The following is a 22,374-nucleotide window of genomic DNA, read 5'->3' on the forward strand; positions in this document are numbered from 1 at the left end:
GACTGCACTCTGTCAAAGGTAGAAAACTTGCAAGACCCGGAAAAAAAAAAGCAGTCCTGTAGAGTTTTGGCTCCCGCAGGTTTCACTGTATACATTTTCTAATGTTCACTCAAATGGGGGAAGAAAAAAAAGACTTCTCCCATCCATGTTGCCCAAGATCTCCTTCCTGTAAAGAATATCTGGAGATATGCCATGCATATACAATATACAATACTAATTACTAGTTGAAAAGGGTAAGTGTCAAACACCTAGTATCAAGGAGTTCACGTTTAATAAGAAGACATGTACAGAACATAAATATAACAAGGCAGATAAACAACTCACAGGAGCAGTTAAGAGTTAAGGAGAGAAGGCTTCTGGTTGGGGTGATCAGGGATGAGGAGGTAGAATATAAGATGGGTCTTAATGAATGGGGAGGATTTTAACAAGGGTGAGGCATTCTAGGTTGTAAGAACAGACCTAAAGTGGGAAGAGAGGGAGCCAAGATACAGAATTTATTTACAGCAGTGGTTCTCAAACTTTTTGGTCTCAGAACCCCTTTACACTCTTAAAAATTAGTGAAGACTCCAAAGAGCTTTTAATTATATAGATTACATCTACTGGTATTTACTGTATTAGAAATTAAATTGAGAAAAAATTAAAATACTTATTGTATTAGTTTCCTATTCCTGCTGTAACAAATAAACACAAACTTATCATCTTACAGTTCTGTAGGTCAGAAGTACAAAATGGGTTTCACTGGGCTAAAATCAAGGTGTTTGAAGGGCTGTGTTCCTTTTTGAGGCTCCAGGGTCACTATGAGTTGGAATCGACTTGATGGCAAGTTTTTTTTTTTTAAGGGGAGATCTATTTCCTTGCCTTTTCCTTGCATTCCTTAGCTCATGGTCTCCTTCCACCTTCAAAGCTGGCAATCACATCACTCTGACATCGCCTTTGATTTTCACCCTCCTGACTACTTCTTTCACTCATAAAGACCCTTGTGATTACCGCACACAAGCGATAATTCAGGATAGTCTCTCATTTCAAGATTCTTAATCATATCTGCAAAGTCCCTTTTGTCTTATTAAGGTAACATATTCACAGGTTCCAGGGATTAGGGCATGGAGATCTTTGTTGTTGTTGTTAGTTGCCATTGAGTCAGCTCTGACTCATGGCGACCTTATGTATAACAGAACAAAACACTGCCCGGTCCTGCACCATCTTCATGATTGTTCGTTTGCTTGGGCTCATCTTCCAGCACTATACTATACAATATTCTGTTGTGATCCATAAAGTTTTCATTGGTTCATTTGTGGAAGTAGATCACCAGGCCTTTCTTCCTAGTTTTAGTCTGGAAGCTCCACTGATACCTGTCCACCGTGGGTGACCCTGCTAGTAGTTGAAATACTGGTGGCATAGCTTCCAGCATCAAAACATGCAAGCCACATCAGTACAACAAACTGATGGACAGGTGGTGGGGACATCTTTGGGGGACCATTCTGCCTAGCACACTTATTTATTTTAAAATAACATTTATAACCTCATTATATGTTAACATGCTTCTATGAAGAATAATTATTTCAAAAGAAAATAATTAGAAGAGTGGTGTGAGGGTTAAGATTGTGTGACAACTTGGCTGGGCCATGATTCTCAGTGGTTTGGCAGTTATGATATAGTTTGGTAGCTATGCAATGATGAAATCACTTCCATGATGAGATCTGCCAGGAGCAAACAACCACTTGAAAGGGAGTCTCCTTCGGGGTGTGGCCCACAGCCAATATATGTGGACTTTCTGGCAAAGCTCTTGCTCACTCTGGATCCTACATCTGGCTTGTCATCGTCTGACCTCCGGTTCTTGAGACTTGAGCTAGCAGCTTACCTGATGATCTTGGGATTGATTTGTCAGCCCCTACAGCTATGTGGGTCAGGGGAAACCTCCAGCCTGACCCATAGACTTGGGACTTTTCAGCCTTGATAACAGTGTGAGCCATTTCCTTGATACAAATCTCTCTCTCTCTATATATATATAGACACGCTTCACTGGTTTTGCTTCTCTAAAGAACCCAGCATAAGACAAGTAGCACTGTTTTACCTTTGGCAAATCTCTTTAATGTCTAGCTTAATAGAAAACTGGTTTCTAAAATTTTATTCTGCATTCAATGTGTTGCAGTATCACATGTCATGTTGTTAGCTGCCATTAAGTTGGCCCTGATTCATGGCAATCTGGTGCACAAATAGAATGAAATGCTGCTGGGTCCTATGCCATCCTCATTATCGACTGAGGACTGCATAATGTTCTGGAGCGATCCATAGGATTTTCACTGGCTGATTTTCAGTAGATTGCCAGGCCTTCCTTCCTAGTCCATCTTAGTCTGGAAGCTCTGCTGAAACTTGCTCAGCATCATAGCAACACACAAGCCTCTAGTGACAGATGGGTAGTCTCTGGAAAAACTCTACTGCACACTAATGAGTTAATGAGAGTTAAAAAGGCAAATAATTTCTTAATATTATTATGAAAACAGGTTTTCTTTATTGTGCTTTAAGTATAAGTTTATAATTCAAGTTAGTCTCTCATACAAAAACTTATACATACATTGTTATGTGACCCTAGTTGCTCTCCCTATACTGTGACAGCACACTCTTCCTTTCCACCCGAATTTCCCGTGTCCATTCAACCAGCTCCTGACCCTCTCTGCCTTCTCATCTTGCCTCTAGACAGGAGCTGCCCATTTAGCCTCATGTATCTGAAAATAGTTTCAATTTTGTGGATTTCCATGAAAAGACCTCAGGCTTCCCAGGGGTCCCTGGCTCCCTCAGGGCTGCTGAGATGGCTATGCTTTAGTTTATCCGCGATATAAGGTGTATGAGCGGGTGATGAGTTTTGAATACTGTTGCTGCCATCTTGATCTCCCACCTATAGTAGCTACTGTGAGTCCAAAGACATTCACATATGCTCGAAAAGTATATTGAGACTGTTATGGATTGAATTGTGTCCCCCCAAAATGTGTGTCAATTTGGCTAGGCTATGATTCCCCGTATTGTGACTGCCCACCATTCTGTCATCTGATGTGACTTCCTATGTGTTGTAAATCCTATTTCTGACGTTAATGAGGTGCAATTAGCACCAGTTATGTTAATGAGGTAGGACTCACTCTACAAGATTAGGTTGTGTCTTAAGTCAATTTCTTTTGAGATATAAAAGAGAGAAGCAAGCAGAGAGACGTGGGGACCTCATACCACCAAGAAACAAGAGCCAGGAGAATAGCGCATCCTTTGGACTTAGGGTCCCTGCACTGAGAAACTCCTCGACCTGAGAAGATTGATGATAAGGACCTTCCCCCAGAGCTGACAGAGAGAGAAAGCCTTCCTCTGGAGCTGGTACCCTGAATTCGGACTCCTAAACTGTTGGAAAATAAATTTCTCTCTGTTAATGCCATTTACTTGTGGTATTTCTGTTACAGCAGCACTGGATGACTATGACGGAGACATTTCATAAAAGCTCACTGGAAGTTTCTGAACAGGGGAGTGATGTGATTTGAATTTCTGAGTTACTGTAGGAGAGTTCTGATAACATTTTAAAACAAAAGAAAACATAAGATCTGGTAAACTGCATGCGAAGGGTGAAGATTAAGGGCCTAGGTGAGAGGTTAGCAAGCTACGTATAGAAATTAACTTTGGGGTTATGAGATATTGATGTCAGAGAGGTTGCTAATGATATTCAGGCCCAAGGTGTTGCTGTGCCATACACAGCTGGAGCAGAATGAAATTGCTCATCGGCACTGAGTTCAAGGCCAAGGTGTCTGAAAAGTTGTCAAGCTGGCATCACCTAGCCTGAAAGCAGTAGGCAGGGATGGGGGTGGGAAGACCGCAATTCAATTGCTAAAGTTACTATGGAAAATGGGAGACTGCTCTGGAAGCCGTTAGGTGACAGAGATACGAAATAAAGCAAGTGTAAGGTAATTACTAAATCGGCCTGAAAAGCATGGAGCATATACAAACATAATTATCGTATTTTAGGTAATTTTCAAATCCATTCCTCCATTTTACAAGTGGGAGTACTAGTGCTATTTCTAGGGGGAATACCCTACTGGGATAAATTACCTCGTTAGACATTGAAAATGCTTTGCAAACACAATAGAAGACATACAAGTTATTTAGTTTCTATGACGTTCTGATGGTAATAAGATCACTAATAGCATTTGAATAACGTTGAATATTTAACATGTCATACCTTGATTACAGACTCTGTGGGATACTTTGGACAACAGTGTTTCTGCACTGACCTCCTTCTCTTCTAACTCAGCCCACAGACTGCGGCCAAAATTATCTTTCTAAAATAAAAACTTCATGAAGAAAACAGTGTGGTTTAGTCTGGAAGTAGAAGCTGTGGCGATTGAAACAAGCCGTGGAGCCCGAAGAATCTGGCCTGCTCTACCACCTGTCACATACCTGAACGACACGTGCAGCACAACGATACCTCCTGTGTTCGTTCACCCTGTCTGCAGCAATCAGGAGGGCTCTCCGAAGAAGGGGTGTCGAAACAAACACGCAAACCGAGACGTCATTGTTTATGTAACTTTGGCCAAATCTATTTTTTCTACGAAATATCTAGCTGACAGAGACGACTGAGTATGCTTTCTTGCTTGAATTCTCCGCAAAGTCAGATCTACCCGTTTTCCGCGTGCAGTAGGACCCGGGTTTCTGACGCCCTCCCTCTCCTCGAGGTTCACCTAATGACCCTGGCTTCGGGCTACACACCAGGAGCCCAAGCAAGACCCGGAAGAAGGCACTCTTTCCACCTCCGTCTCAGGAATCCTCTCCGGCTCCTTAGGCCCTTCTCCAGCCTGGGTACCACAGCGCGCTACTACCCGGACGCGCGCGCTCTCGCGGAGCGTCCTGGGCGGGGGCGTGGAAGGTGGGAGGGAGTGGGAGGGAGTGGGAGGGGCGGGAAGGGGCTGCGCGTGCGCCGTGGCGTTCGCCGCTCTTCCGGCGATCCCGGCGCGGAGCAGCGACCCGGACGCAAACACGCACGCACGCTTTCCCTCCCTTACTCGCGCCGCCGCGGTAGCTCCCGCGTACACCCGTATCGGCGTCCACCCCGCCGCCGAGATGCTGCGGGCCTGTCAGTTATCGGGCGTGACCGCTGCTGCCCAGGTGAGCGCGGGAGTCGGTGCCCCGAGAGACCGCATGAGGAAGCTGACTTGGGGCAGACAGCGGGAAACGGGGGAGGCTTAGGCCCTGCGCAGGCCCCAGGACAAAGGCATATGTCAGGGTCGCCCTCTACGAGAGTTCCGGGCGGACCCGTGAGGCAGTTAGTGGGGGAGTTCGTCGGGCTCGGACGACTGAGGGTTATTACTGAAGTTGGGTGGGGTGCAGAGAAGGTGGCGGGGAGGCGGGCGCAGGACGGAGGTGCGGCTTCGGGGACGTGTCAGCCAGTCAGCACCGCGCTGCCCCAGTCAGGGACCAATCCTGGCTGCTGGCGCCCGGGTCTCCGGTTGGGCACGTGAAAGCAGTGGGGTTTGTGCAGCCAGCGGTTGAAGGTCGAGGTGGGGAGAACTACAGTTCCCGGCAGGACGTTCGTAGTTTTGGCATGTTGCATCTTTAACAAGGAGGTGCCTGGATTGCTGGGAGTACGCGGTTTTGAGGGGGTCAAGGTTGTAATTATCTGGAGGGACTGCTCTTTTCGCAGCAGAGAACACCTCAGAGCTATTCTTACTGTAAGCAAAACTGAAAGATTCTAGTTTATGAGGCTCCTCAAACTCCTGGTACTTGAGAGAGGACAAGAGTCATGACCTTGTGCTCATTTCCGAGATTAGCCTGGGGATCTGTGTCCCCAGGTGCTAGTACAAATTTGGTTGACATTCTAGGAGCCTAGACACCGAATCACTTTTAGTTTCGCATAATTATTAAAGTAGCATTCTAAAATTAAAAAAAGGTAAATCTGCTTCCATTGCTCACAGCTTTAGAAGACTGATATTTTGGCAAAATACTATATTGCAGAACAAGAACTTGTGACTCTAGCATTAATTGAACAAAGTCTCTAGGCATAGTGAATAAGAGATCATAAAAGTAAAACTTCTCTTTTTTTCAAGTTTGCTTCTCTGCCCCATTCATTGCTGGGGGAATGAGAAGTGCCTGATCTGTAGCAAAGTGGGGACTATTAGTTTCTATTATTGCATTAAAACTTAACACAAATTTAGCAACTTAAAACAACACTCGTGTATTATTTTACAGTTTCTGTAGGTTAGAAGTTGAATGAGCTTGTTCTCTGCTCAAGATCATACAGGCTGCAGTCAAGGTGTTGACTGTGCTGTGGTTCTCATTTGGAGCTCAGGGTCCTCTTCCATGCTCATGGCACTTCGTCGGCAGAATTCAGTTGCTTGCAGCTGTTGGAGTGAAGTTCCTTTTTTCTTGTCAACTCGCGCCAGGGACTGCTCTCAGCTCCTAGAGACTGCCTGCAGTTCCTTGCCATGAAGCCCCCACAGGCAGTTCATAGCATGAATGTTTGCTTTCTTCCAGGCCAACAGGTGCTTGTCTTTCTGACTTTGAAATCTCTCTTAACTTTCCCATCCCTGACCTATAGACCCAGATTTAAAGAGCTCATGTCCAGACCCACCTGGATAACCTCCCCTTTGGTTAACTCAAAGTCAACTTTGTTAGTAACCTGAATTACGCCTGCTAAATCCCTTTTGCTGTATAACCCTAATCGTGAATGTGACAGCAGGGGGGTGGAGATCATGGGGGCCCTCTTAGAATTCTGTCTACCACAGGACCCAGGTGAGGCTAGAAGGAGTGGAGGAAGCAGAGCCACCTTTCAGGACAGAACTGTTGAAGTTTATCTTCAGAGCCAGTATGAACCCACCCAGCAGCTCTGCAGAAGAAAGGTCTGGTGATCTGCTTCTGTCAGGATTATAGCCAAGAAGACCCTATGGAACAGTTCTACTCTGTACCACACAGGATCGCCATGAGTCAGAATTGACTAGATGGCAACAGATTTGTTTTTTTGTTGGTTTTTAATGGCACACTCTTCCTCATTCTGCCCTCAGGTTACATCAGAGTTGTCACTGATCTATCTCCTTTTTATCTGCCCTAAACTCCAAAATTACTTTTTCCTTTCCTCACCTTTGTCAAAATACTTTGATACTTACTGGGTTGCCAGTTAGGAAATAAAAGAAAACTAATTACTATTTCATACTAAACTATGAACGCTTTTCTAACTCTCAACCAAAACTACTAACCTTCCTGAGATATTGTCTTGTAAAATTTATTGGTTTATTCTCACTGTCTCCTCAGTCATTCTGTATAACGTTTCATATTTTGCTTTGTGAAACTCTTTGCTCTTTCAGCTTCTCTCACACAGTATCTTGGCTTCCATTGTAACCTTTTTTCTCTCTCCTCTGTTTCCTTTACTGAGGCTGCTTCTTCCTTGTACCTCTAAACATAACCCTATTGCTTTTCTATACTCTTACTTGGAGTTGTGTCAACTCTCAGAACTTTAATCCTTAAGCAAATGACCGTCCAGCCTTCTCTGGAGCTTTGTACTCAAATTTCTGAATTATTGTTTGATTTTGTCAGTTTTGTCCAGAATATTCCCGTTGTCAAAATCCTTCCCATCAAACCCTTCCTTATTGAATGTCTTCCTGTTTTTCCTATTGTCTTCCTAGAGTCAGTTCTTTATATAAATCAAAACTAAACCCGTTGCTAAAGGAGACTGGAGAAACCTCGAGAGTATGGCCCCCAGACACTCTTTTAGCTCAGTGGTGAAGTTACCTCCGAGGTTCACTGTTCAGCCTGGGAGTGGACAGCCCCGTAAAACCAAATGAGACTAACGAGGTACAGGAGTCCAGTGACAAGGGCCAGAAGGCAGAAGGGGACAAGGAAGCTGGTGAGAGGGAACCCAAGGTTGAGTAAGGATATTGTTGATGTGTTGTGAGATTGTTAACCATTGTCATAGGGCAACATTTGTAGTAACTGTTAAATGAGAAACTATTTTGTTCTGTAAGCCTTCATCTTAAGTGAGAATAACAGCACAATTGGAAGAGCGTAGTCAATGTCACTGAACTGTGCATGTAGAAATTTTTGAAATGGTGTATCTTTGGCTATGTGTATTTTCACCAAAAAAAAAAAAGGTTGAGAAGTTAAGAGGGTTAATACGTTGTGGGGTTGTTAACCAATGTCATAAAACAACATGTGTACTACTGTTTCATGAGAAACTTTGTTCTGTAAGCGTTCACCTGAAGTACAATAAAATATTAAAAAAAAAAAAAGAAACAGCAAGAAGGTTAGCATGGCTAGAGAAGGGAGGAGTGAGGGAAAGAGTAGGAAAAAAGGCTGATGAGTGGGATGAAGATAGTATGGGGCCTGGCAGACAATTTTAAAAACCGTGAATGAATGAGTAAGTTGTTCTAACAAAAGGAAGTGGCCAAAAATGAGCCGGATTGGGCATTGGGAAAAGTAACTATGAAATGGACCCAAAGAGTTTGAATCCTACAAGAACATGCTCCAATTCAAATGCAGTGAAAATGTTGGGGTTTGCTTTGGTTTTACTGATCAAATACCTGAGCAGTGGTGATACAAATAAAATACATAAAATGGAAAAAAAAAAAAAAAAACTGGTTGCCATTGAGTCGATGCTGACTCATAGCCACCCTATAGGACAGAGTAGAAGTGCCCGATAGGGTTTCCAAGGAGCAGCTGGTGGATTTGAACTGCCAACCTGGTTAGCAGCTGAGCTCTTAACCACTGTGCCCTCAGGGCTCCAGTTCTTTATATACCAAAACCAAACCCATTGCTGTTGAGTCGATTCTGACTCACAGCGACCTTATAGGACAGAGTAGAGCTGCTCCATAGGGTTTCCAAGGAGCACCAAGAGAATTTGAACTTTTGACCTTTTGGTTAGCAGCGGTAGCTCTTAACCACTACACCACAGGGTTTCCATTCTTTATACAGTGTTATTAAAGCCTTTTTGAAAAGCATATAGATCATATTATGCCCTTTGGTGACATCCCATCACACTCAGAATAAAATCTAAACTCCTTACCATACTCGCAAGTTTCTTCATAATTTGGTTCTGTGCATATTTCATTTTTCTGTTCACTATTCTTCTGGTATCTCTACCACATGCTCACTGCCTTCTCATTTGTTGATTCTTTTGCTGGGAACTCTTCCTGCCCATCTTTGCTTAGCTTGCTCCCTTCAGGTATTTTGTCAGATTTTACTTTTTCCTCAGAGAGGCCTTCCTTACCGTTGTTTTTGACATTGACTTCTCCCCACTCAGCCCTTTTTTGTATTGCTCTGTCCTTACCCTACTTTATGTTACTTTGTGGCTCTTATACTACCTGGCAGCATAATGTGCATTTATTGTGTTTCCTCCACTAAAATAGAAGCTCCGCCAAGGGAATGTGTCCATGTTGTCACTGCAGTGTTTCCAGGACCGAGAATAGTACCGGGCTCCTAGTAGGTGCTCAGTGAATATTTGTAGCCTGCTTGAATGAAAGAATAAACGTGTTCCATGAATTTTTCTTAATCTCTGTAAGTAGATTTGGCCTCCCTTTGAACTCCCATAGATTTGGAACCTTTGTGGTATTTACCTTATCTTCCTGTGTGGACTCATCATCCTTGCACTCCCTACGGAGCCTCAACATGTGGGTATTCAGCAGAAATAAGTTGTCCTCTCTCATGTTCTCTTTCTTGTCCAGAAATGTACTTCAGAGCTCTGCACCTGAGGCTCCTTTTTCAGTTTATTTCCCAGACCTACCACCGTCTGTCTTCTGTTAGATTCAGTACAGCATCACCAGGCCCAACCTTTCTGAGGTGGGCTTTCCTTCAGAACTAGAGACACTGAGTTTGGAGGATGTAGGCTTTCAGTCTAGCCTACATAACCCTCTCCCAAACGACAGTACAGACTTGGGAGTGGTCATCTGTACATGCAGTAGAATTATTGATTATAGCTTAAAAGAAGAGAAAGAAACATGATTATCTGGAGGATCGAGCAAGCCAGCTCATTTAACTAAGACCAGTGTTGATAACAAATCTATTTTAGAACTCAGTTTGTGTGTGGACATTGTTTCTTTGTATTGTTGTGCTTTAAGTGAAAGTTTACAATTCAAGTTAGTCTCTCATACAAAAATGTATACACACTTTGTTATGTGACCCTAGTACTGTGACAGCACACTCCTCCTTTCCACCCCGGATTTCCTGTGTCCGTTGAACCAGCTCCTGACCCTCTCTGCCTTCTCATCTCAGTGTGTGGACATTCTTAACTGTCATCTTCTACAATTCTTTGTTAGTGTTATAAACAGTATGTTACTTAGTAATAGAGTCAAGCGCACATGCTAGAAAGGAGTCAGTAGACCATGCAGGGCAGGGGGTGGGGGACGCAGCCTGCTGTTCGACTGCTCCTGCGCATACTGGAATCTTGTTTATTCCTCATGTTCGTGTCTCTAGACCAGTGGCTTTCGACCAGTATGAAATACATTTTACATCATAACCTAGTGCACGTGAGTGAGAGTATATCAATAATATCTACTCACACATGCATGCAGGGAAAACCAAAGAAGTATCAAGTTCCTGCTTTAGCCAGACTGATTAATAGCTGCCACTTCCTTGTCATAACTGAAGAGCAGTTTTTCTCCTAGATAAAGAACACATTTATTCTGAGAGATAATAGTGCTTCAGTGTGAAATTTACTGAATTTTCTGTGGGATGTATTTTTTTAACCTTAGTGCATGATTCTTATATTTTAAGTTAACTTTAGAAAAGGTCAAGTTGCTGCATATTCAAATGTAGAACTGACCAGTAACTTCTGGGTGCGTTTTGTTTGTGTGGGAGGAATCCTATGGCAAAACCCACCAAAACATTGCCAGCTACAGTAACCTGCAAAGTTCAGTGAGGAAACCTGGAGTTCACAGATACAGTTTGTATAAGGTGACTTATGTTACAGTCTCTGTTTTCAGGTGATAATGCTGGATTGTGGTTTCTTTATATATGTTCACTTTAGTAGAGCTAAGGAATAAATGGTCTGTGCAAGAATATTGCATGGGAATTGTGTGTTTTATCTTGCTTTTTATATTTTTTAGTTATGTTTCTGCAGATTAGGAACATATTACAAGATTATAAATCAAGGCAAATTGCTTTGAAACATTATTGCCCTTTCTACATCATGGGTTCTTATTAACAAAAAGGAATTCCAGAACTAAGAAGTATCCAGTATTTTGTGTGCTAAAGTACTTAGTTTATACAGTAAAACCAGAACCTTTGTAAGGTCGAAACCTGTCAGAGAAGGAAAACTCAAGTATTTTCCACTAATAGAGAGTAATACAAAAATGGTAAGACGGCATCCTGTCAAAGGCAGAAAACTTGGGAGACCTGGAAAAACAAGGCAGTCTCGTCGAGTTCCCAGTTCTTACAGATTTCACTGTATAAATAAAAAGATAATATAATTTGGTGCTTAAGAAAGAGAGCTCTGGAGGCAAAACACCTGGTTTCAAATCCTGACTGCCACTTTCTGCTGCATGATCTTGGAGAAATTTTTTTAACTTTGTACCTCATTTTAACTGTAAAAATAAGGAAGATAATAATACCTATCTCATAGGATGTCGTAAGGATTAAGTTAGAAAATGTTTGTAAAGTCTTTAGACTAGGACCAGACCCATAGTAAGTACTCCTAAAAGTTAGCTATTACTAACCACTATATGTAGTGTTTTTAAAAATGAGGCTAAAAGTAACATTTTTTTCTTTAATGTATATAAACTTAAAATTGACTTAGTGTATCTAAGTGGTTAAAAGTATGGTTTGAATCATGGTTCCTTAGCTTACAAACTGTATGACTGTGAGCAAATTGCTTAATTTTTCTAAGCCTTAGTTTCCCTACTTGTAAAATTTAGATATAATCATACCTTCTCTATAGGTTTGTTATGAGGAATTATACCTAGTGCATATAAGGCATTTAGCACAGTTCCTAGCTTATAATAAGCCTTCAAAAATGATAGCTATTTTATTTTTTATTCTGTTTTAACTTATTATGTTTATTTAAGATCTATTTTTTATTAGTAAGTTCCTAAATGGAATAGTTAGTGTTACAGATTACAGTGCAGTAAAGAATTAAGTAAAAATTCAGAGGGATAGATTAGGGAAGAAGACTATCAGGTAAAGATTTAATGAAACTGAATCAGTGAGGTGAAAATCTGCCACCTGTTATACAGCATGACCAAGTGGGATTTATCCTAGGAATGAAAGGGTGGTTGAATATACAAAAATCAATCAATGTAATATAATAATATATTGGATTAATAGAATGAAGAGAAAAAAATAGTCATCTCAATCGGTGCAGAAAAAGCATGTGACAAAATCCAACACTCTTTCATGATACACTCAGCAAACAAAGAATAGACGTGAACGTCAATCTAATAAGAGGTATTTGGTAAAAACCCATAGCTAACATCATGCTCAGTGGTGAAAGATTGAAGGCTTTCTCCTGAAGATAGGAACAAGGATGCATGCTCTCACCACTTGTATTCAACATGGTACTGGAAGTTCTAGTTAGGACAATTAGGCATGAAAAAGAAATAATAGGCATCCAAATTAGAAAGTAAGAAGTGAAGATACTGCTATTGTAGTTGACATGATCATGCATACAGAAAATCCTAAAGAATCCATAGAAAAACTGTTAGAGCTAATAAACGTTCAGCAGAGTTGCAATATACAAGATCAACACACAAAAACAGTTGTATTTCTGTACACTAGCAATGAACAATCTGAAAAGGAAATTAAGAAAACAGTTCCATTTACAGTAGCATCAAAAAGAATAAAATACTTAGGGAATAAATTTAACCAAGGAGGTACAAGACTTGTATACTGAAAAGTACAAAATATTGCTGAAAGAAATTAAAGAAGACCTAAATAAGTGGAAAAACATCATGTGTTTGTGGATTGGAAGATTTACTATTGCCAGTAGAGCAGTACTCCCAAACTGATCTATCTACATACTCAATGTAATTATTATCACAATCCCAATGTCATTGTTCTGCAGAAATGGGCAGGCTAATCCTAAAATTTGTATGTAATTGCAAGGAACTCCACATAGCCAGAACAATCTTGAAAAAGAAGAAAGTTGGAGGACTCTCACTTCGTGATTTCAAAACTTAACTATAAAGCTACAGTAATCAAAAATGTACTGCATAAGGGTAGAGATACATATAGATCAATGGAATAGAGTTAGAGTCCAGAAATAAAGCGATACTTCTATGGCCAATTGTTTTTTGACAAAAGTGGCAAAAACCATTCAATGAGGGAAAGAACAGTCTCTTTAATAAATGATGCTGAGACAACTGGATATCCATATGCAGAAAATGAAGTTGGATCCTTATACCACACCATGTATAAAAATAAACTCAGAATGTATTAAAGACCTAAATGTAGAACTAAAACTATAAAACTTTTTTTTCTTTTTTTATACTTTAGATGAACATTTACAGAGCAAATTAGTTTCTCATTAAACGGTTGATACACATATTGTTCTGTGACCTTGGTTGCAAACCCCATGATGTGTCAACACTCTCCCCTTCTTGACCTCGGGTTCCCTGTTACCAGCTTTCCAGTCCCCTCCTGCCTTCTTGTCCTTGCCCCTGGGCTGGTGTGCCCATTTAGTGCTGTTTTGTAAAACTGTAAAACTCTTAATGAGAAAACAAAAGGTTACATCTTTTTGACTTTCGATTTGGTGGTGATTTCTTAGATACGATACCAAAAGTACAAGCAACAAACATAACAGGCCACCCCAAGCTTGGTGTAAAACAACAGTATTTATTTATTGCCTCAGTTTTGGGGATTGTCTGGACTCAGGCAGTTCTTACTCAGTGTCTTTCATGAGAGTGCAGTTATACTGGGGCTGGGGCTATGCTGAAGGCTTCCTCACTCGCATGTCTGGCAGTTGATACTGGCTGCAGCTGAGACCTCAGCTGGGAATGTGGGCTGGAACACCTGTATGTGGCCTCTCCATGTGTCGTGTTCCAAGAGAAAGTGTAACAAGAGATAGAACAGGCAGAAGATGTATCCCCTTTATGTCCTAGCTTCAGAAGTCACAGAGTATTACTTTGTTAATGAATTAGTAACAAAGGCCTGCCCTTGTTTAAGGGAAGGGTATATAGACCTCATTTTTTTTTTTTTTTGCAGTTTAAAAAAAAAAATTTTATTGTTGTAGTTTAAATGAAGATTACATTTCAAGTTTCCCATACAAAAATTTATACATACATTCTTAATGTGACCATAATTGCTTTCCCCATACTGTGACAGCACGCTCTTCCTTTCCAGCCCCGATTCCCAATGTCCATTCAACCAGCTCCTAACCCTCTCTGCCTTCTCATCTCACCTCTGGACAGAAGCTGCCTGTTTAGTCTCTTGTATCTAGTTGAGCCAAGAGGCGCACGCCTCATGAGTATCACTTTATGTCCCACAGTCCAGTCCAATCCCTCTCTGAAGAGTTGGCCTCAGAAATTGTTTTAGTTCTGGGCTGATAGAGAATCCAGGGGCCATGCTTTCTGGGGTTCCTCCACTCTCAGTCAGACCATTAAGTCTGGTATTCTTACTAGAATTTGAGTTCTGCACCCCACCTTTCTCCTGCTCCATCAGGGACTCTCTGTTGTGTTCCCTCTCAGGGTGGTCACTGGTGGTAGCCGGGCACCATCTAGTTCTTCTGTAGACCTCAGTTTTGATGGGGAAGTGGCAAGGTTCTGGAAGAGAATATGGTACAGGAAATAATATCTGTTACTGCCGATGTTGGATAATGCAGTCTGTCATATCTGCCCTCTGGCCACACGACTCATATCCCCACCCATCTGCAAATACATCACAACATTTCTCTTAAACCCTCCACAGTCTCATCCCATCACAGCATCAGGTTTATACTCAAGGACCAGGTTTTGTTATGTACATCAGACCCCTGTGCAGATGAGGCACCTCAGGTGTGATCCCTAGGATACGGCTCTTAAAACATTTTTCGTTCAGTCTAAAGACCTGTGAACCAGAGGCGAAAGTTATCTGTTCCCCATACATCCAGTATACAATGGTGTGAAAGGCACAGGATAATCACTGTAGGTGCTTCCATTCGAAAAGGCTAAAATCAGGGAAACACAGCAGTCACTGAACCATTCCTAAAAAACCAAACCTGGTGCCTTGTTGTTCATTAGACCCTGTAGGACAGAATAGAACTATCATAGGGTTTCCAAGGCAGTAATCTTTACGGAAGCAGAGCGCCAGGCGTTTTCAACCTTTCAGTTAGCAGCCAAGCAATTAACCACGTCGCTACCAGGGCATCTGGGCTCCTTGTACCACCCTTGAATTATCCTTCCTTTTCCAGATGATGTAGCCTGTCTTTGCAGCTGGGTTTTCTCAGCTTACTTCCTCCTCCTACAAGTTTGAGTCCAAAAGCCTCTGTTCATTTTGTACTTTTTTCCCTTTAAATTCAAGCTGGTAAGTTTTTCATCAATGTAGTTCTCTTTGTGAGTTTCCTATGACACATATTGGGGCTTTTCTGTTAGATAAAAGCTACACCCCTAGATCTTATCAAGATAAGTCTTATCTCTTTTGGACTCTGTGAGATTGTTGTAACACCGGAAAGATTCTTAGTAGGCAGTCCCTGGAGAAGAACATCATGGTTGGTAAAGTAGAGGGCCAGCAGAAACGAGGAAGACCTTCCCCAGGTAGATTGACACAGTGGCTGGAACGGCAGGCTCAGTCATAGCAGCAATTGTGAGGATAGCGCAAGACCTGGGCAACGTTTCATTCTGTTGTACATAGGGTCACGTAGGGTTGCTGTGAGTCGATAGTGACTCAATGGCACTAGGGTCATGTAGGGTTGCTGTGAGTCTGTAGTGACTCAGTGGTACCTAACAACAACAGCTTTAACAGAATCTGTGAAGCACATCCTTAAGGTTCTTAGAGGGCCTCTTTGTGAGGAAAGATTGTATGAGGTATACCTCCTTAGATATTTCTGAGGTCTTAGAGGATCTTTTAATCACACACTGGAGTTGATCTTTGATTTGAGGCCTGTCTTTTCTAGTGCTGCTATAACAGAAATACCACAAGTGAATGGTTTTAACAAACAAAAGTTTATTCTCTCACAATCTAGTAGGCTAGAAGTCCATATTCAGGGCGTTAGCTCCAGGGGAAGGCTTTCTCTGTCGGCTCTGCAGGAAGGTCCTTGTCATCAGTCCTTCCCTGGACTAGGAGCTTCTCAGTGTAGGGACCCCTGGTCTAAAGGACGTGCTATTCTCCTGGTTCTTCTTGGTGGTGTGAGGTCCCCATGTCTCTCTGCTCGCTTCTGTCTTTATATCTCAAAAGAGATTCGTTTAAGATACAGTCTAACCTTATAGGGTGAGTCTTACCTGATTAACATAACTGCCGCTAATCCCATGTCATTAACATCATATAGATAGGATTTACAGCACATAGGAAAATCACATCAGATGACAAAATGGTGGACGATCACATGATATTGGGAATCATGGCCTAGTCAAATTGATACACATACTTTTGGGGGACACAATTCAATCCATGACAAGGCCCTTTCTCTGTTTGAGAATCTTTTGCTGACTGGAGAGACTGGGAATTATTTTTGAATCCACCAAGCCCTGGCTACTTTATATTGTCTCTAAATTTTGCTTGAAAGCTAAACATTTTTTTTTTTTTTAAGCTTATCTGTTCTTATACTTCGCTAAAAGAAATCAGTTCGCACTTTTGGAAGTTCTACTTGGAGCTCTCTTCAACCAAATTCATCAATTTATTACATATATTTTCTATTTTCCATATCACTGAAGGTGGCAGTTTTGATAAACATCTGCTACTACATAACAAAGATCCGTTTTTCCTGCAAGTTCCAAAAGCGTTTTTCCCACTTTTCTTAAGCCTTCACTAATAGCCTCTAGGAAAGCTGCCAGGCTTCTGCTAATAGTCTCGTCAAGGCCCTTCCAGCTTCACCCTGCCAGTCCCAAAGTAAGTGCCTTGTGTTTTATGTTAGACCAGCACTCCACTTCCAGGTACAAACAACTGTTCTGGTTGTCCTTAGCTGTGCAGCAGACCACGCCAAACTTAGTGTCATTAAATAACAGTGATCATTTATTAACTCTTGGTTCGTGGGGCTTCTGAGCTCTGCTAGGTGGTTCTTAGGGCTCTCTCATGAGATTGCAAGGTTCTGGAAGGTGGCAAGATTCTGTAAAAGCATGTGGAATGGGAAATATGGTTGGAACAATTTTTGGAAAACAAAATCTGGAAAAATTAGTAAACAAAAACAAAAAACCCACAACTGGTCATCATCAAGAGGATAGTTAGTAAATAAAAGGAAAGAATCAAGCATTTATCCTGCCTTTCCTATGTGAACTGTGCTGCTGGGTAACAAGCTGTGGATGAGGGGAAGCATTTTTATATTTATAAAATATATCAATAAATGAAAAGGAGATGATATAGTTAGCTACCACTTTTTGCACCCTCCAGTGAATTAATGAATCTAGATGTTGAGCATCAACATGGTTGAGAGCATCACAAAAAGACAGACAACCAGACGTTGCTGGCCCCCTGATGAAAGCACACAGTGCTACTTGTAGTCTTGCCAAAGAGAGCAAACCTGAGTTTGAGCAAGTGTCTGGATCCAACTCCAGTTGGCAGGAACTTGTTAAATTGCACCGTTAGCAAGATCGGTTTGTGGAAGATTCTGTAGCTCAAACAACCCAGGTTCTTAAGCAGATTAATTGTTGGAGGGAAAACCTATAGATTAAAAAAGACTTAAAAGACTTTTTTTCTCTTTTTAATGGGCAAGGCTAAACTATGATATTTAGGGATTCATACTTGGTTGATAAAGCTGTAGAAAAAACTTACATTTGACTTTTAAAGCTTTGCTTACAATGCAAAGGTATACTAAATGGTAAATAGAATGTGAGGGTTTGCTAATGAGTAGGATACTTTTTATTAAGAGTCACTGATTCAGATAAAATTCCTGTTGAATCATGATAAAATTTATTTTTCATACAGGAGTATAAAACCTTTTATTACCATTTTATGGACACAATACATCTTTTCACGTTTTATCCCCTCTTAAATCAGGATGCATTTTACAGTTGATGGTGTGTTGTTTGATTGAGAGCATTTTTCCTTTCTTAGTGGTCCATAAAGTTCTTGTCTTAATATTTGATGAAATAAGATAGATTAAAAATTAAGCTCAGCATTCAAAAAATAAATAAGCAAGACTATGGCATTAGTTTCCTAGGGCTGACACAACAAATTACCCGAAACTGGCTGGCCTAAAATGACAGGTATTTATTCTCTCATAGCTCAAGAGGCTGTGAGTCCTGTCAGCAGGGTTGGTTCCTTCTGGAAGCTCTGAGGAAGAATCTGTTAGGTGCCTCTCTCCTAGCTTTTGGTGATTGCCAGCAGTCCCTGGCATTGCTTGGCTTGTAACTACATCACTCCAGTCTCTGTCTCTGACATCTCTTGGCCTTCTTCCCTTTGTGTGTTCCTGTGTCCAAATTTTCTTCTTATAAGGACACTGGTAATATTGGATTTAGGGCCCACCCTAATCCAGTATGGCCTCATTTTAACTAATAACATCTGCAAAGACCCTGTTTTCAAAGAAAATCACATTCTGAGATTCCTGCTGAGCATGAATTTTGGGGTTATGGTTAATGCACAGCCTCACCTTACACTAGGTTCATATATTTAAATGTAAAAAAATGAAACCATGAAAGTAGAAGAAACCATGGAAGAATTATAATCTGAGGATATCTTTATAAGAATATGGGAAAATACAGAAGCCATAAAAGAAAAGATTGATGGTTTTGATTATGTAAAAATAATTTTTTACATGACATAAGCAAACGCAAAAAGCAGATCACAAAGCAGACAAAAACATTTGAAATTATCAGGCACATGGCTAATTTCCCTTCATATATAAAGAGCACCTACAAAAGAATATGGAAATGATCCATCTTATTTAAAAAGTGGACAAAGAATGTGATTTGACATTTCACAGAAAAGGAAATAGATCATAAATATATGAAAATACATACAGCCTCAATGATAATAAAGGAAATGGTGATTAAAACTAAATTGAAACGCTGTGTTTTTACCCCTCAAATTGTCATTGTTAAAAAAAAAAACAAAAAAAAACTTGATGCACAGTATGTTGGAGAGGATGTGGAAAAACTTGCATCCTCTTTACTGGAGGGGGATTTGGCTAATTTGGTAATATTTATTAACATTACAAATTTTGCTTTTAGAAATTGATCCTACAGATATACTTGTATACTTGCAAAATGATGCATGTACAATATTACATAGGCAGCATTATTATAACAAAATTTTAGAGAAAATGTCAGTGCCCATCAATAGAGGGTGGTTAAATATATTAAGTAACATCTGTGTGATAAAATGCTGACTCACTGTAACATCCACTAGGAGGTTTTTGAAGTAGCAGTATAGAATGATCTTAATGATACATTGTTAAATGAACTCTAGTACAGAACCAAGGGTATATTGTGCTATCATTTGTGTAAAGAGGGGGAGTCTTAGGAAAATATGTGCGTTTGGGTAAGTATTCTGTGGAACCGTTCTGTGTAACACATGAGGTTGCCGTGAGTGGGAGTTGACAGCAACAGATTATATAAAAATATGTATAAGCAGACATTTGGGTCCGTATGCATGGGACATCTCTGGATACATGAGAAACTAACAGCATTGGTTGCCTGTAGAGAGGGGAACTGGGTAATTGGGGAACAGAAATATGAGGGAGACTTCACTCTATACACATTTAAACGTTTTGAATTTTTATTGTAAAATTTAGATCTTAATATTAGAAATTATAAACTTGAAATTAAATAAGATATATTCTGCCAAAGGGAGGAGAAGGTCAGGATAACGAAAGTAGAAGATGGATAAAAAAACATGTTTAAAAGAATATTGAGAGGAATTAGGGTGTTTTCAAACTCTAGTGTAGTTTAACTCTGTGTTACCCAGAGTCAATTATCCATTATGTTTGCTGCTTGATGTTCTGATTAGCTAATTATCCCCTATTAACAGCTTTTAACTATTGACCTTGAATACCTATCTATACCTATGGAGGTAAAACAATACAACCTTAAATAAGACACAGCTTTAATTTTTTTCTGATATATTCCCCCAAGTCAGCAAAGAACCCTGGTGGCCCAAAGGGCTAAGCACTCGGCTGCTAACTGAGAGATTGATGATTCGAATCCACTCAGGGGCTCCATGGGAGAAAGACCTGGCAATCTGCTTTTGTCAAGATTACAGCCAAGAAAACCCTTTGGGGCAGTTCTGCTCTCACATGGGGTTGCTGTGAATCACAGTTGATTTGTTGGCACCTGACAACAGCAAGTCCACAAAACTGAGGCTTTGGTGGTTCATTGATAGAAATCTCACCTTCCATGAGGGAGACCCTGGTTCATTTGCCGTTACCACAGTAGTGCAGATTGGAACTGCCTGTTGCAATAACCAATTCTGAGACAGGGGTGAGGTGAGCAGTAAGGGTTTTATTATGTATTGATATAGAGGGGAATAGATTCCTCCAAAAACTGGTCTCCTGGAACTGGAGACTGGCCGAAGGCTTTATAGGGCCAGGATTATGAGTCTTAGAAGTTTGTGTTAGTTCCTCCTTGGGGTGGTCACTGTGGTCACGTCTCAGATGAGTTAACCTTTTACTAGTATTCTTGAGGGTTATCTGACGACATCCTGGTTTTTTTGGTCACAAGATGGGTGTTTTGTTCGGTTTTTCATTCTTAGATCATTACCACTTGTTTTCTACCCTCCAAGGAGGAACATAGGTTAACCTTAAACTTTTTATAGAGATTGGAATGGGAGGGGAAAAAAAATCATGAGACAATGCAGGAGTTAGCAATGGGAAGTAATAGTAGTGAGCCGGCCCTGTGTAGCCCCTTCCAGTCCTGGCCAATGCATATCATGTGCAGCCACTACTGGAAGTTGTGGCTTGCCTGTTGCTGTGATGCTAAACGGGTTTCAGTGAAGCTTCCAGACTAAGACTAGGAAAAATGACCTGGTGGTCTACTTCTGATTCTGAAAATCAACCAATGGAAACCCTATGGATCACAATGACCCAGTCTACAACTGATCGATCCCTTGTGCAGGGGGTAGCCATGATTCGGGGCTTACACGACATCAGCTAAGAGCAACAAGTCAGCAAAATGGAGCTGTTGACATACGTTGACATAGATGCAATTCTGTTTAAAATTTCATACTACCTGCTTTTGAGAGCAGAAGGAAAACAACTTTTTCTCTTAAAAGGAGTTTTAAAATGTTGAGAATTCTACACCTTAGGTAGTAATTGAAATGTCTTTTAATACCAATTGAGACTGTTTGTTTTCAAAACGTCTAGTTTTTTGTTTTTCAAAATATGTCCATATATTACTTAGACTTTTACTTCTGGACCTTGGCGTACACAGTGTAAATTGCAACTATACTTGTAGAGTAATTTCATGTGTACTCTGATTGTGTGATCTGTTTCCTTAAAACTAAAGGAAATTTTAACAGGAAAAATTTCCCCTATTTATCCTTTTTTTTTTTAACATTTATTTTTTATTGTTGTAGTCTAATTGAAGTTTACATTTCAAGTTAGTCTCCCATACAAAATTTTATAATTACATTGTTATGTGACCCTAATTGCTCACTCCATTCTGCGACAACACATTCCTCCTTTCCACCCGATTCCCCATGACCATTCAACCAGCTCCTAATCCTCTCTGCCTTCCCATCTCAACCTCTGGACAGAAGCTGCCCCTTTGGTCTCTTATATGTACTTGACTAAGAGGCACACTCTTCATGAGTATCACTTTATGTCCCACAGTCCAGTCCAATCCCTGTCTGAAGAGTTGGCCTTGGAAATTGTTTTAGTTCTGGGATGATAGAGAGTCCAGGGCCCATGCTTTCCGGGGTACCTCCAGTCTCAGTCAGGCCATTAAGTCTGATCTTCTTACTAGGATTTGACTTCTGCACTCCATCCTTCTGCTGCTCCATTAGGGAGTCTCTGTTGTGTTCCCTGTTAGGACGTTCATTGGTGGTAGCCAGGCACCATCTAGTTCTTCTGGTCTCAGGCTGATGAAGTCTCTGGTTTAAGTGGGCCTTTCTGTCTCTTGGGCTAATACTTTTCTTGTATCTTTGGTGTTCTTCATCCTCCTTTACTCCAGGTGGTTGGGACCAGTTGATGCATCTTAGATGGCTGCTTGCAAGCTTTTAAGACCCCAGACACCACTCACCAAAGTAGGATGCAGAACATTTTTCAAAGAACCAACTTTTGGTCTTAACTCTTACAATTGCTTTTATATTCTCTGTTTCATTTAATTCTGCTCTAATTCTTAATATTTCCTTTCTTCTGATGCCCAA

General features: G+C 40.9%; 1 protein-coding gene across 2 annotated transcripts in view; it reads left to right on the forward strand.

Annotated features, from left to right (window-relative positions):
- The first annotated feature begins 5,007 nt into the window (after positions 1 to 5,007).
- The window catches only part of IMMT (inner membrane mitochondrial protein), a 56,936-nt gene continuing 39,569 nt past the window's right edge, over positions 5,008 to 22,374 (forward strand). For both annotated transcript variants that reach the window (XM_023742335.1, XM_023742336.1), the window contains exon 1: positions 5,008 to 5,133. In XM_023742335.1, coding sequence (XP_023598103.1) covers positions 5,089 to 5,133 — 45 coding nt within the window. In that variant the 5' untranslated portion in view covers positions 5,008 to 5,088. The remainder of the gene's footprint in view (positions 5,134 to 22,374) is intronic.

The sequence above is a fragment of the Trichechus manatus genome, unplaced genomic scaffold (assembly GCF_000243295.1).
Source record: "Trichechus manatus latirostris isolate Lorelei unplaced genomic scaffold, TriManLat1.0 scaffold00208, whole genome shotgun sequence".
NCBI classification, from domain to species: Eukaryota; Metazoa; Chordata; class Mammalia; order Sirenia; family Trichechidae; genus Trichechus; species Trichechus manatus.